Source organism: Pseudopodoces humilis, chromosome 6 (assembly GCF_049639895.1).
Source record: "Pseudopodoces humilis isolate 2021_Gansu_Grassland_sample_001 chromosome 6, ASM4963989v1, whole genome shotgun sequence".
NCBI classification, from domain to species: Eukaryota; Metazoa; Chordata; class Aves; order Passeriformes; family Paridae; genus Pseudopodoces; species Pseudopodoces humilis.
In genome coordinates this window covers 69,908,631-69,925,352 of record NC_142205.1, presented here as the reverse complement: position 1 = coordinate 69,925,352, position 16,722 = coordinate 69,908,631, and the positions used below count along the sequence as shown (strand labels likewise).

General features: G+C 41.4%; 1 protein-coding gene across 30 annotated transcripts in view; it reads right to left on the bottom strand.

The window, feature by feature from the left end:
* Window positions 1-1,650: 1,650 nt before the first annotated feature.
* Window positions 1,651-16,722, bottom strand: part of CAMK2D (calcium/calmodulin dependent protein kinase II delta) — a 122,094-nt gene continuing 107,022 nt past the window's right edge. For 20 of the 30 annotated variants that reach the window (XM_014260710.2, XM_088055955.1, XM_088055954.1 and 17 more), the window contains 5 exons: window positions 9,761-9,836; window positions 9,057-9,151; window positions 7,674-7,902; window positions 4,207-4,255; window positions 1,651-3,676 (listed from right to left, as the gene is read on the bottom strand). In XM_014260710.2, coding sequence (XP_014116185.2) covers window positions 4,249-4,255; window positions 7,674-7,902; window positions 9,057-9,151; window positions 9,761-9,836 — 407 coding nt within the window. In that variant the 3' untranslated portion in view covers window positions 1,651-3,676; window positions 4,207-4,248. Of the gene's footprint in view, window positions 7,903-9,056; window positions 9,152-9,760; window positions 9,837-16,722 lie in introns of all 30 variants that reach the window. The other 10 variants (XM_014260712.2, XM_088055958.1, XM_088055965.1 and 7 more) reach the window with 3 other exon arrangements.

Below are 16,722 nucleotides of genomic sequence, written 5' to 3'. Positions count from 1 at the left end.
GTGGATCAATTCCTCAATGACTACAGTTAATTTTTTGACTAATGGTGTTTTCTTATGCTGGGTTATATAAAAAAGTATGACTGCAGAAATTTAAGAAGAAAGAAAAGCTGCTAGAACCATGAAGTAATTCTGTTTTCTGAAAGAACAGCCCAAGGAGATGATAAATTACCAAGGATTAATAACTCACTGAAGAAACAGTAAAGTTAATCCTAGATACAATGAACTCTGGATGTAACACAGCCCTAGGAGATGTTACTTTTATTCAATGTGTCCTGGAAGGCCGTTTTTAGAAAACAGAATCCATCTGATTACTTCAGGTATATGCACAGGGTATATTCAAGACCCAGGAAATGGTAATTTTCAGGCCCTGAAATATTGTGTTCCTTACTCACATTAAAAAGTGAATAAACGAAAGCACTGGGTTCCTTCAGCTCAGAACAAACAGCCTCTTCTCGTGCACTCCTGAACAGAAAAAAGTATTGCAAAGCCACCAGGAGGCAGCAGATTAAAATATTTGTGCTCTAAAGAACAACCATTAAAAAAACCCAAACCCTGCCTCTCTCCCAAATTTTCAATCTGATATGGAGGAAATGTGTTCTCCCAGCCCCCTGATGACCATTTTGCTTTATCCACTGATCTCTATTCTCTGCATACCTGAAATCAGTAGCGATTCCGCTGCTGTCTAACAGCTTTATGCAGGAGCGTGGTTAAAATGGAAATCAAACTGATTTCTGGAATAGCACTCACTGGAAAAAAATGAGCAAAAAAAGTAGGTAAAAGCAATATGACAAAATATAAAACCTCCCAACAGATTAAACCACCTCTGGGGTTTGCTGAAAAATTCCAGCCCCCTGAGCTCTCTCCTGACTACCTTCTTTTGTTTACAGAATGCCACCCAAGAAGAAGCACTGGAATTGTGACCAACCCAGGACAGGCTCTGGCTCCCTGCCACACCAACACCGCTGCTCCAGCTACGCTGCCCTGGCCCCCGTCCAGCTCTGCATTCCCTGACCCAGGAAAGCTGCAAGTTGTTTCCTGTCCATCGTGCTCCTTTTCTGCTCGTATAAAAAACTGTCATCAGTTGTGGCTCAGCATGGTTTAAGGCAGCCCAAGATCACTACAGACATATATGTAAGCTTTTAAACTGGTACATTGCTTAAAATCCTAATTATTTATAGACATAAACGCATTTTGTATTTCTATATGTATGTTTTTATATCACTGCATATATTTTATGGTATTATACGGTATTACATAGCATAATAATAATAGTAGTATTAATAATAATAACAATAATAGTAACTGCTCTTACAGAGTCTTGTGTTACAGGCTGAACATAGATATGAAACACAGTGGGGCAGCAACAGAGATGTTGGAACTACCTAAAACATTTCTATATATGGCTCTAAGAGTATGTGCACAGTCCCCCAACAAAGCAGGGCATGAGCAGTGTGCAATCAGCCCCAGGAAAGGCACTTGGCAACCAGCCCAAGGATAAACCACAACAGCAAACACTTGTGATTTCAAAACCAAAATTCAGCTCCTAACAAAGTGCATTGGTGCCTCTGGTGTCTTAATTCAAACAAGACACTACACATTTTCCACTGCAAAGATCACGATTAATTGGGAAAGTAAAACGCAAGCACAGTGTCAGCAGAAATCACAAATTTATTAATCCTTAAATATATCAATCATTTACCATTATGGCAAGAAATATGTACACTGTGTCCCATGGTAAACTGCAGTGTTCCAAAATGACAGAAGTGTAGAATTCAGTTGTGGTGGAGAGAACAAAGCACAATTTCCTCACGTCTTGGTGTGGAAGACAAACTTGGTCTACAGTAATACGTCAACATCACATGCTATGTTAGAAGTATAAAAAAAACACCCTACACCTAATTCGTTAATTTTAAATACAGTTATGCCACTTATAGCCGCTTCACAAAAAGAAAAAAAAAAAAAAAAGAAAAAAAGAAAAAAAAAAAAAGAAAAAAATCAATGAGAAAAAAATGAGGCCATTACTTTTTTCACAGATCCCATTGGCAGGTTAATATGGCTCAACACATTTATTGTAGATGCTTATTTTAAATATATATTGTTTAAAGTCATGTAGTAATTATCAGAGAAGCTTAAGTCCATCTACCATACATCCACTAGTAACAACATCAACATGTTTAAGAACTGCTTCTGATTAGTAATCAACACAGAAAGGTGAAATGATACAAATTAGGAAGCTTTCCCATTTTAAAAAGTCCTGGCTGCCGAGTTGTAAATTTTGGATGGCTAAAAAGGACACTGACTGAGATACCGTGCACTGTACAGCGCTGCGGGGAGCAGGAGCCTGCTGCTAACGGAATCGCGGGGAGATCAGGAGCAGCCCAGCCTGGCCTTTCCTGAAGGAAGTGGAAGGGAACAAACTGAAATTCTTGTGAGGATTCATTTTTACAGCAACGTGAGGGAAGGAGAACTAGTCCCTGCTGGAAAGTCTGCGTTCCGTGCTGCCGGCGCGGCGTTCCTCCCTCGGCCCGGAGCCGGGACAAACCCGTTGGGATTGCCGGCCTCGACACCGAACGCTGCCAGGGGAGCTTGGGAAACCAAGAGAGGATTGAGGGGAAGAGGGGGAGACACAAACCTGTGGTGAAGTGTTAGGGTCCCATGGAAAACCGGTGTCTCCGTAATTCGTTTCCAGAGAAGCAACAGCAGCAGCGTAATGTAAGTAAACTCTTCATACTTAGCTTTAAGGCCTAATATTTCTCGAGTATATTACCCACACAACTGTTCTATACATTAACCCACATATTATATTTTTTAAAGCCTCTTTAAAAAATTTACAGTACATCCTAAAAGCGATAAAAATCTTTCTCTTTCCTTCCATTTTAATCCTCAAAAACTGCCTCTCAATTATCACTTAGTTCCTTACCGTTTTTAATTTTGCTTAATCATCTGACAGAACCTTTCAGTTAAGCAAAATAAGAAAGCGAAAAGGACTCCAAAGGAAAACGGAAGCTGCTGACTCACCAGAACACTGACAGTTAATTCTGGAGTGGCCAAGCCAGCAAATGAGGAGATTTTTCCAGTTTACACAGACTAATAAACTAAGAAGGCTGCAGCTGGTCCAAAGCCAAGATATTAACACTTCCACATTTATCAGTGATTTTGTCCATCTGTGATAAAAATCTGTTTTACAGTGAAGGAGCTGCCAGCAGAAATCCTAACCATTCCTACCAGAACCGAAGCAAAATCCTGGGACTCAGGAGAAAAGGGAGAAGTCAAAAAACAGTTCTTAAAAAAAGAAGGTAAAACATACTTTTTCTTTTTTTTTTCTTTTTTTTTTTAATAAACATGATATATTTTAAAGTTGTCTGTCAAAACTTGGCATAAATGGAGCAAGTGACAAATGTATTATAGTGTGTCTACTGCTGTCCATCCAATATCTCTTTTTGTCTTTTACGCCTTGTTATTCTCTATTTGCATGGAACATCACCTTCATTGAAATGTTAACAGTGTACAGATGGAATATACAGCAACGTGGTGCATCACAAATGTGTTACATGAAGAACCTTCACAACTTCATGCACTCAGAAACATGCATGAAGAGAACGGGATGGCCAAGATGGTAATCAACCAGGTGCGTTGGGTACAGAAAATGCAAGAGCGGCACCGCTGATATTTTTAGCTAGGAGGAAGGAGAAAAAAACAAACAGATTTCCATTACTGAGGTAACATCGCCACCAGATAACAACACATGCTCAAGTGTTAGCCAATGCCATTGAAAAAAAACCATCTTGTCGAGATCACTTAACACTTAACCGGGAAAAAGCAAGGGAAAAAACCTCCACTCAGGCAAGGCATTCTTTTATTTTTCAAACCACTTTACAGACATTTTCCATCTTTACAAGATGCCAGACAGGCTGTTAAAATAAAAAAGGAAACTGAGGCAGGAAGCCAAAGTGCCTTAAGGGATTCCTTAAGGGAGGGAGGGCGGAATTCGAAAGTCTCTGGGTGTAACTCAGCTTCCTCAGCATGGACATCGCAGGCACTGCCATGGACTGAGGCTCTTGTACAAAGACTGGACCAAGTGACAAGGAAGAATCGGGTGTCATTCACATGCAAGACATGCCAGAGCCGAATGCAGAGAGAGAAGGAAGGGAAAGGAGCTGGCAGCAAGTATGGAGCTAACTGAGGTTGGAGCATCATTTGTATTACCGTAGCATCTAGGGGCTGGAGCCGTGGTGGGATCCCTCTGCGCTAGGCACTGCACAAACACAGAACAAACTCTTTACTCAGCATTCCTGCTCTCTGGCACTGAGCTTATCAAAGTATAAGAAGGTGTGAGCTGTGGTCAGGGAGAGAACATAAGCCTCACTGAGGCTGAAGGTAGGTTAGGGAGTCACTTTCAGGCCCAGCAGCCCTTTGACTGCTCCTATTGGGCAGGTGCACTAGGCGAGAACAAGCAGAAACACATCTGCACAAGTCCCTAAGAACAAGGATACAGAGAACAATTTCCTACCATCACCTATCACCATATCCCATCACCCAGACAGAAACAATGGGTGAGACAGAAACCCAAGTCTGCCTCATCTCATGCGCAGCAAAACTACGAATAAAATTTATTTATAATCACACGTATTTATAAACAAATACACGTTTGTGCTTGTATCCTTTTTCAATTATGTTCTCTGCCAACAAGGAAACATTTCCCTATACCTACAGCTACCAAAGACCTCAGTTCTATCCTTAGATTTATGCACACTCCTTCTCATAGTCCTGAAAACAAGGAAGCTTCCATGCTTGCAGAAACTGATGTAACATCATCATAGGATACTGTGCCTGCAGAAGCAGATCACAGCTCTAATCGTTTCTGCAACTTTATTAGATTTGAAATTCATCTTCAGACATGATATATAAAATACTTTTGTATTATGGAAATGCCATTATTAACTACTGTGCGTTGGTAATAATTAAATAAGTAGCTGCAGACTGCATACTTTCAAATAAAGGGAAGATAAACCAGAACAACATGTTAATCAAGTTTCTTCTCTAGTTTTCCAAAACGGAGTTATTGCTGCTCGGACTGGGAAAAGCAAAGATGAAATTTGAGACCGTGTAAAAATGGTCAAGACAGGTCATAGGAGGTGATTCTAACTTGGTGCCACGTGGGAATCTCCCAGTCAGACTTAAGAAGGGGAATAAAGAAAGAATGTTTGTGCTGAAATGGGAGCTATCAGCCTAGAGGAGACTCCCTAGTCCTGAGCACAAGCAGTAGGACTGATCTCACGTAGCATACTGACACTTAGGTGGAAGGCACTATAAAAAGAAAAGAAAACAGGAGCATTGTACAAGGAGAACCAAATAACCTTGAGGGCTGGCTAATCCAAAAATATTACATGGAATAATAGGAAGTCCAAACCTCTGTAGAAGTTTCTACGTACTCACTGGTTGGACATGAGAGTTGATGATAAATAGGTGGCTGTCTCAGATGTGCTGCAGATCACAAAAGTGCAAATATCATGCCAGAACAGAGCAGGGAAAAGAAAGACATTGGGGAATTCAATAAAGTCCCACAATTGGACAGAGCACTTCAGAAGAAGCCAAGCTAATGGAAAGGCAAACCTCAAACAAAGGAAGACAGTAAGGAGATAAGGTAGTTGGAAAATAGAGATCCTATCAGACAATGCCATCTGGGGTAGCGCTGGCTGTTTACCCTACAGAAGTAGAAGGTGGGAACGATCTGATCAGCCTTCCTACAAACCAGCTGATGTCTGCACACCTAACCAGTGCAGGAGAACACGATGACATAGAACAAGCAAGGATACACTGAAAATGACTAAATTTTACACTAAAAGTAAGGCTCCTAACCAACAGACTAATGATATTTTGGAACAGTGCTAGGAGCAAGTCCAAAAACCTCCTCTGAATTCAAGTTGAGAGCTGGTTATGGGATTTATTGCTGCCAGTGCTACACACGTAGGGCTATGTTGCTAACTCAGGGAATCTATCCTTAAGCCTCAGTCTGGTTCTGTGACCCCTTAAGCTTGGATACCCCTCACAGTCCTGGAATCTCCCCGGTCTGATCCCATAGGCTCAAAACATTCACCAATACAGAAATTGCCCTGCAACCTCCAAAAAGTTACTCCATGGTGATTTTGCTTCTCCTTCCACCCATGGCAGTTCCAGAAATTCTCATCTTTACTAGAGAGCACAAATAACTGCAAAGATCCTCCTGCAGCACCTCTGTCCCAAAACCACAGATGTGACAAAAAATAATAAAAGATTAAATGATCCCCTAGTCCAGTTCATGTCACTGTGCTGTAAACACTGACTGCTCAGGGTACAGTGGGCCAGGTGCACCTGCTTCACTTGGGCTTTCTGGCTCTACACACATGCACCCAGCTCAGATCCCTTTATGAACACCTCCAAGATTTACCTAACACTGCATTTCAAGGAAGTGTAACTGCTCTTTGAGTATGATCTGTTGAAACACTGGCAGTGCAGCTGGAATGTGAGAAACAAAGGACAACGTGGCTCCTGTTCCCATCGGTTTCACATTTTGAAATAGAACAGTTATCTCTAAGTAATAAAATTTCTTTTTTCCTAAATAAAGAAAAGAATACAAAATCATCACCATGGAAGTTTAACACTTCATTCTACCTTATTTCTTACTTCATCAAGTATTATTTAATATAGGAGAAGAGTGTTGCAAGAAGTAAAATACAAGACATGATGAAGATCAAAGGATGAAATCTGAGCCCTTACCATCCATGCCAGGTAATTCAGCCACTCTCCACATTAAGACACCTGACACAAACGGAATTGTATCCTATACAGAGGGCTCACAACTGTGCAAAGCCAGGCCTGCACCAGTGCTGCCTATCTGGGAAACCTCAAGTCAGTGAGATTTGAGCTCATTAGCAGAGGCTATTGAAGAAGAGGAGCCAACGGCCTGAGCGTCATGTGGCTCAAGGAGCCTGGGCACTGCCTGACTCCGAGGGCATGGCAGGGCCTGGATGAAGAGCAGAGAGAAAAGCTGACGGGAGAGACGCGAGGCTTTCCCACGTGGATTTCGGAACTGTCTGATGGGAATACTCGGCAGTTACGCGTGGAGAGCGTGGGGAAAGATGGTACTGGGATGGCTCAATTTACAAGGGAAACGTGCCAACTGGCTCAAACCCAAGTTGCAGGGAACATATCTAGGCCTGAGGAAGTAGAGGTGGCTGGAAATCACACTAAATATTAGTCAAACTTCAGTTTTTCCCAGTAGTGACACTTCTTTACATGAAACTTTCTGGTCAGCTCTCACAGCTCCATATATCCTACTGCTTTTTATTTTTCCAGGTTTTCCAGCAATTCTATTCCAGGTTTTCCAATCCTGTTTTGTGTGACTTCCATCCAGCTTTCTCTACATTAAAACACTTTCCTGCTCTTCAAGCTGTCAGTTCAGGGACCGAATTGAATCGGTGGGCATCACAGTAGAAAAAAACACAACCAAAAAAGCGCATTATTTAAAAAACCTCCGCACCAATACTACGCACACCAGCGGGTATAATACATAATAAACAACCACAAGAAATGACACTACCAGAGGACGGCTCGCAGTTTTTAAGGCCCAAAGCAGCTATCGGACTACGCGGTGTGCCTAGGAGGTGTGAGCTGGTGGTGGGGCTGTTCCTTACTTGATGGGTACAGTGGGCGAGCCCGAGCGGTGGAAGTGCACGTTCTGCCACTTGCCGTCGCGCCGGTGCCACACGCGCGTCTCCTCGGACTGCATAGTCTTTGGCATGCCGCTGCCGTCCATGTACTGCGTCAGGCGGATGTAGGCGATGCACGCTGCGTCCTCGCCCACCAGGTGCACGTGAGGGTTCAGGATGATGGTGTGGATCGGCTTGTTGCTTTTGGACAGAGCTACAGTGTCGTGATAAGGGTTGTTAGGGACTTTGGTTTATTTTTGTAGCTATCGGCTTGGGATGCCCACCCTCGCCCCACCCTCTCCCCCCGCATTCCCAAGTCCCCCCTGTGAGTTCCCTCCTATACCTTTGTAGGTTTACTCCCGACTGTCCAGCATTCGTAGGAGTCTACATCTGTTATTTCTTACCTTATTTTGTTTAACCCTGATCTGTAGAAAGTTTCTAAGTTTGCTAGCTGTGAAGAATAATTGGTTCTTTGTGAAACTCTCACCCTCTGAAGAAGTCCTGTTAAAAGAAGCAGCCCAGACCCCCAAATCCTTTGTCTCTTCCTGGCGTTCCCTTTGCAAGAATAAACTGTCAAATATAACCCAGAAGAGTCCCCCTTTTGGCTTCTTTACTTGGTCGACAGACTTGTGCTCAGGGGGAATTGGCCTGCTCAAATCCTGATCTAAACCCAGACAGCAGCTCTGGTCAAGATCCCTCCTGGCCCCAGGCTGGAGAGAGAAGAAAACCTATATTTGAGCTAGCCAGAAAACTCTGGCCTGAGTCACTACAGGACACACACTGGGGGGGCACGCAGGAGGTATCACATTTGCTCTGGGTAAGCCAAAAGAACTCGTGCCAACCCATTTTATACACAAAAATCTCATGCTTAGCAGATACAAAGTCATAATAAAGGTTTAATGATAATTAAATCTGTTTTTTTTTTTTAGAATGAGCACAATCACTTATTATACACTATTTAATAAGAAAATACATTTAATCCATGGACATATATGGATTAAGTAAAGTGGAGGGCACCATCTGGAGTTTCCCAACATTTCAGTTTCACTGTTATGTCTAATAACACTTGTACCTAGTATTTTCAGTTGAAATCAGCTCTTAACTCATTCTTTTTTTTGACTTTTTAGTTCCAAATACCTGAAACTCCCTTCTGCCCTCTGAGGTGCCCTGTGATGTGTGAATGAGCAGAGCAGAAGCAGACTGAAAAACAGCTATAGCAGAAATTTATTAATTTATTAAAAAAATAATACTCCCTTCCCCTGCCCAAGTCAATTAACTCCCAAACCAAAAAGCTCATTAGATGAGAGACACACATTACACAGTCACAAGGAACAGGTGAAGGCTTGGAGATGAAAAGGGAATATTTACCATTTTCAAAGTAAAACCGGTGGAAGTCCATCCCTTCTACCAGATTACCCAAAGCTTCAGGTTCAAAAGACGTAAGGCCTGGATCACAGATTTTTCTATGGAAAAGAGGAAATTGTCCAGTGAGAACTTCATGTGGTTAGGGATCATGACTTTGGAGAGATCATTTTTCATTGTTTCTTTTATCCCTATCAAGCATTTCACCTACTCATGCCATCACACTGGAAAAGAACAGAATTTAAAGTAAGGAGAAGGCATGGAGGTCTGGTTTCAGCTCTCTCAGTAAATTTGGCAGCTTACTTTAAGTGGACTTAAGTGGACTGCATTTCATATAAATCATGTTCTGACCAAAACAAAGACCCACATGTCAGTGTTATTACAAGTAGGAATTTTCACTTGTGGCGATGCAAACTGTGGCTGTGCAATGCCAGGGATATTTTTTATGCCTCACATCATTATGTAAGCAAGATTTAAGTATTTCCTTCTAACTACACTGGAGATATAACAGCAGCTCTTCTGAAACTGGTCATGTGAGAAGCCAGGGCAAAGCAGCCATGCAAATACCTTGCTTTTTGTGGGGGCATCTGGGAAGGCATTTCAACAGTCCACAGCTCCAAGCACAGGCAGTCCCATATAAACACGCATATTTACACAGGCAGTGTCCAATACCCCAGCTCTCCTCACTCCCTCCAAAATGAGGAACTTACGTGTAAGCTTCGAAGTCCCCGTTGTTGATGGCTTCGATCAACTGCTCGGTCACCTTGATAATCTCCTGCTTACGAGCTGGGGAGAGATACAAACCCAATCTTACAGAGGAAGGCAGAGTGGAAGGTGACAGCTGACAGGTATTCTGTCACTCCCCAGCTGGCTCAACAGCCATCTCTCCTCCTTTCTACGAAGGACATGATGTTACATCGTTGCTTTACACTTACTTGCCTTCAGTGCACTCCTATATCCACAAGGAAATTAAACACATGTCAAGATCAATCCACTTCCCCAGCACACTTTTAATTATCTTTCCTTCACTGGAAGATGTGCTGTTTAAAAAGAACAAACCAAGCCCCAACTCTAGACTTCCAACTCAAGGAAGCTGATTACTGTTTTACAGCCAGTCTGGCTGTAGTTGCTCTCCTGTGCAAGCAACAGTTACAATTCCCCAGCACACTCCCACACATGGATTTGACCAGTACCACAAACATGCCTGGAATGTTAAAACTGAAAGTATTGAGAGAGATCACATTCTTCTTTAAAATAAAGTCCTGGGGAGCACACAGAGAAATTTACTTTCCAATGCTGTGCTCAAAACTGGCACTGTGGTGTTCACCTTCTCCTAAGTGCATGCCTAAAGCATTCAGGTGAAAAGGACCAAAAAAAAAAACCAGCAAGGAAAAAGGTGATGGTGAAAAAAATGGATATAAAGGTCTAGCAAGGCTTTTTGTGAGCAGCTCTTGACTGTTGGCACTATGGCTAAAAGCATTTCAAGTATGAATTGTCTTATTTTTCACAAGGACCGTGGAAAAAATGAAGACTTTTAACAAAGAGAGCAGCAATGCCTCCATTATTATTGGTTTAAATAACATGGACTGTGTGGACACTGCACGGCATTGCCAGCACCAGCTAAGTGGTGGGATGGCTGAGTCAGAAATAACAGTGCAGTCTTACAGAAGGCTGGCAAAAAGAAATCCAGAACAAGCAGACCTCGTGCAGTGAGGAAATTACCAGTTCTGCATGCAACATCTCACATACATATAGCTGAGCTAAAGGATTTGATTTAATAAGCCAGTAACACATCTCAATCAGAGATGAGGAAATTACAGACCATTAAATCAGACAGTGGGAAATGAGGTAAAAATCTCTGATCAGTTGCTACATAATCACAAGCTCATGTTAGTGGATAACGAAAAAAGCTATTAATATGGCTACAATGGTACTGTAGTTTCCAGACACGAGAGGCACAAAACTACATGGACACAATTTATTGTCACTTGGCTCAAGACAACTGGCAATATTCCCTTTTTCACTAACAGCAGTTGTGCCTTTGCTGAGTTTTACCACCATACCTTTGACATTGAGATACAAAAGATATAATTCTACATCAACCCCAGAAGGGAGAAATGGAACCACGTTGCCAAACTGCTGCTTTTTCTGGTTTTAGCTCCAAAATGCAATTGCATTGCATATGTGGAACATATGTTTTCATGAAGCTTTCTGACAGCAGCCACCTTACATTACACGATGTGGTTCCAGCAAAGTTTCTCTGGGCTATACTAACATCCAGGAGGGCTGTGTCTGCAGGCGTATCCATGGGATGTGAAACACATCCATCAGGAAGCTCTGGAGGCCAGCAAAGGAGATTACAGCATTTATCACTGCCTCTGATCAATCACCATCCAACTCCAGCACTGGTGTCAGCACTTGTGGAAAGACTTCACAGTTCCCAGTGCAGACTGTCAGGAACAAGAACATGTTTCCAAATCATCTGCCTTTCAACTCAGTCCTCAATTTTTCTACAAAATTACAAGCACTACATGAAACTATGAAAGCCACTATGCTACTTTCACCTTTTGGCGACACACAATTACACACATATTAGAAAATTACATTTCTTCCTGTTTAGTGATCCGATATACAGTTTCACTGGCAGTGAGTAAAAGGGAGAGGCGGGGAACAATTCAGAGAGTGGAACTCCAGAATTGATTTATCCTATTGTGTAAAACTCTTTGCCTCGTTCCTAGCCCTTACTCAGTACAAGAACAAGGCAGTGTGAAAAAACAGCAGACATCAAAGACTAATTCAAGTACTCAGGAGCCACTGTGATTTTACACAAACCTCCTCCTCCTCATTGTTTTTAGCTTTTACGCCTTCTCATGTGGGTATTTGCGGGGATGCAGGGAGCCAGACTACAAACAGAGACCAGAAGTGTTTCTGCTTCGTTGTTGTCGAAGCAGAGGTTTAACCTGCAAGGAAGTAAGGAGGAGAAAGGAGATGGGAAAACCGCAATACAACACGTAGAAAATTGGAAAGAGACTGGAAAGCAGCAGAAGGAAAATACAGCTGTGACTTGGTGGCCATGTGCATCCCATCAAATCCTTGCACTTACCCTTAGTGCAAAGGACAAAACAGGGAGGGCACTGGAGATAAATTCAGGTGAAATGGTTTTGGTAGGAACAGTGTCCTGCTACTGCAGACAGCCTCTGACAGAAATAACTGGCAGTTCTTAGAGTGGTCAGAAAATTACCGAATTTTCACTCTGAGTTTGATGGACTCCACATAACATGTGCTCTTCAATAACTCCAATTTTTTTTCCCATCTAAATTACACACTCCATACTATACAAGGACAACACAAGGCATTAGGGAAGAGGCATCTGGCCAGTTCCCATCTGCCAGATAACTGTCACTTACAATCACCATTTGCATTTGACTTTTTCATTATTTATTTTTTTATCCAATAGTAAACTTGGCTTGTATTGAATTCTAGGACAATTATGCTGTTTGATGTACAGTGGCAATTTCATGCTATTATATTTTTCATTTGATGTGCAGTCAGGACTCCCTAAATAAAACTACAGAAACTGAACCTCCTAAACAAAACTGACAACTGCAATGAGATTCTGGTAAAACTGGTTCAGCTACTTTTTCCACAGAGTGTGGTCAAAGACAGTTCATAAAGTAAAGCCTGACCCATCTATAGTTTTTTAGAATATGACAATGGCTTTCCACAGCATAAAATTATATACTCTGTACACAAAGGCAGTTTGAACAAAAATATTATAAAGAAGAGCTATAAAAAGACCAAATAATAAGAAAAAGAACAAACAAGAACATTTCCAGTCAGTGGCTAAAATGTTTTCTTCAGCACTGCTGTAGCACATATGTTAACTTTAAATGAGTCATTAATCTCTAGCTATATTTCACTACCTTTTTTCCTTACTCAGCTACAGGCTGAGGGATGATCTTTCAAAATTAAAGACCACCATTAACACTAAGATCTAAGCAACATAAAATGAGGAGAAGCACCATTTAAGCATCTAACACTGTGAATATTTTCAGCCTACAAGGAGAAGTTGCCCAGGTAGTGAAATCAAATATTGCAGGAAAACAAAAGCACAGAATAGCAGAAGAAACTTTTTTCCAGGAGGGAACTCAGTGGCTTTTCTTCCCTTCCTGTAGCCCCAAGACATATTTATAAACTCTATCTACAAGAATCACACAGAAAAGACAGATATTTTGGTATTATGATTGCAGACAGAATGTGCAGCATTAAAAGTGAGCTGTAGATATGTGAAAGTGAAGCCTTCAGTAATATCTGTACCCGAAACTTCACATTTTTTGACACACAAAAAAAAAGAGTCCTCGCGACTCACTGACCACCATATTAGCCATGATTTTATTCAAAACTGACACCAGGGAAAACAATGATTTAAACCACTTGATGCTTCACGCAGATATTGGAACATCCTTCCCCTGCCATCAGCCCTTCAGGTGCCTGTGTCATCACTACTGCAATGGCTAAGCAGAGAAGCACCTTTCCAGAAGAACAAGGTAACCTTGTTCCAGATTTCCACATGCACTTGGAGATGATTAAAATGATTTTGCTTCTGACTCACTCACATGTTGTTTCTCAGGGCAAAAACCCTTAAAACTTTTCAGCTGGGTACTCTTAACTGTGTGTCTCGGTACACCTCAGACTGGATTAATCTCACAACATTTTGGACACGTATAAGTACAGACAAGTGAGTTTGTTCTCTCAGCTCCCCTCCCTTACAGCCAAGGGAGAGAAATCAGCACTTGCAGGGCACAATTCATCATATTCTAAAATAGATTTTTAAGACAAGTGTGACTCATCTGACCTATTTGCATTGGCTAAAGGGAGTCTAGACAAACAGCTCAAATACAAATATCTACACTGTGGAGGTGGATTAAATCCAGGGGGACAAATCTTCCCTATTGTGCTGTTGTTTTAAAACAGGACAGCTGGTATGGAGGTGACAGTGGTCTGCTAAAATGGAATGGCACAGCATATCCCCACTGGGGAACCAGGCTGCACTTCCTATCTGAACATCATCCCAACAAACACCAATGAGATGGAAAGCACACAGCCAGTCAAGCTATTTCTATGCTCTGGAAATAAGCGACGTCTGAGAAGAAAGAGGAAGACACTAGAAATTTTATCCTGTATTGTGTAACAAGTTCTGGCTCTGTGGATGTACCTGATTTCATTCAGCTTTACAGCATGGACTGTTAAACATCACACAGCGTTCTTCCAAATGATTCTCATGACACCAACACTAGAAATTTCTCTGCTAATATTTTTTCTTACAATTTCTACCACAAATATTCCAATTAAATAATTTCTGAAAAGAAACTAAAAGAATGGGCTGCATGAATAAACAACTGACTGGGTCTCAGATCTACATAAAACCCACCTACACCTTCAGAAGCCAAGGCATGCTCCAGGGGACTTCTCATTTAAGAAGTTTATCAAGATTCAGTGTACAGAACACCAGCGCTTATCTCTTAGCCCACACTTAAACTCTGATAGGGATCAAAACATCTGAGTTGTCATCCCACATGTACATCTTTTTCCTAGAGCCTGTGATTCCAAAGACTCGCTCTGATTCATCGAATTATGAAACGGATGGATGATCTGCAGAATTTTACTAGGGTTATTTGCTATCTTTCACCTACCTGAAAACTGGTAAGCCTGCTACTGCTCCCCAAAAAATTAGAATTCTTTATCTATGGAAGCAAATACCTGAAAAATTATCCCAGAGCTTTTCCACCCGGTACTGGCAGAACAGATCCACCCAAATTAATGCGTCTATTTCAATTAATGTTAGGCAACTTGTCACGTGCCATATATAGTGTATTTTTATTTATATGGGATCAATGACATCTAAAGATGCTCTCTCTTTATGTGATTGTAGTAAGAAATTACACTAATATTTATACAGCAGAGCAAATGTTGGCAAATGTTTATTTTTTAATGACAAATCACCTATAGTCTCAGATCAAAGCTGCATCACGGTCGCTGCACTTACACTGCACTACGGTTTCCCTTAATTGTGGAATCTGGCTGCTCTTTCCAGAAATGGTATCTGAAGTCTCGATGAGGGAGACATTAACAAGCTTTCCTTCTGTGTATATTTTATTTAAACTGTGCTCCTGCCTAATCACTTGACTAGTTCAGAGGAACAGGACACGTGTGGTCCTGTTTCAGATCTGAAAATGCTGGGCATGTAAAGGATATTATGTGACTTATACTTCTACTTTGATACACACTCACCCATATATTGATAAAGCCTATTGTTATAAATGCATATCGTATTATTGGCTTTCCGCAAATATTATAATGAATGTTATAGGTCTAAGATTAGAAAATTTTGTTGTATTAATATAGTTTCCTTTATTTCTGTTATTAATGGAACTTAGAAATAGTGGTATAATACATAGATGTTAGGCTATAACATGATATTAAAGCACAAACTACTTTTTTGTTTATATAACCCAGAGACTAAAAAAGAAGTCAGAGACCCCCCTGCATTCCTAAAACTATCTTGTCCAGATGAAGACAAGCAGTCCTCCAAGCCCTCCAGAAGAAAAATTTATGGCACCCATTATTGAAGGACATAAAACCTAGTGGTGCCTAGAAGGTTGATCTATTGGGAAGGGGGGGCAAGGAAAAACTAAACAGAGGAAAACCAAAAATCCTAAGAAGAATGTCTGAATATGTATGAGAATTTATGGATATGTAGTAGGGTTCTGTTTTTAAGGGACAATCCTTTGTTAGTAGGTGTCCTCTCTTGGCTGAATGCAGAGACACCAGGCCATATCTGTATACTTTATTTTATTTTTATCTCCTGACTGCCTTTTCATTAAACTTTTAAATTCTATAAAAAAAAAACCATATGAACCGCGTTTTTCACACTATCCTGCTCCTTTCTCAGAATGAAGCTATTTTGAATAAGAATATATATTTTAATAAGAATATTTTGAATGAAGAATTTTGGCATTACCCAGCAACATGTGTGACCGGAGACAGCCCGTCCTCTCTGGGACCGGCTCCTCTCACCTGCATTAGCTGACCCCACCAAAAATTCCACTCCTGTTTAAAATAACCTTCAGGCCTGTAACACACAGCCCATGTTCCCAAGGGCCTGCCTGGATCTCACTTTTACCTGTGCAAATGCCTGTTCTTACCACGAGTGCAAGTGCCCTGACACACACTGGCTGCGGGACCAGAATCTGGCAAGCAGAGCCCTCATTCCCAGGAAGTAATTTCCCCGTTTCAACTCACATGGTCCTGCCCCCTCTAAGGATTTTTTGAAGAATTTTTGACTACATTTACAATCAGGAATTGCTCTATCAATGTCCTTGGCATTCTACCAACACAGTGACTTTATCCTCTCGTATTTTAATACTGGAGGTTTCCTTTACGGTCACAGTTGTTCACTGATCATCACAGATCTCCTCCTGAGCAGAGGAGGACATTCCCCATTCCCCACTGATGGGGATCAATGCTGCAAATTCACACCTGCCACAGCAGCTTCAAGGCTGGTTAATCAATGGGGATGCTCAAGAAATGAACTTGATATAATAAACGTAACAGGTCATTAATGCTGAGGCCCTATGCAGGATCCAAGCAAGGAGCGAGGCAAATCTCTCTC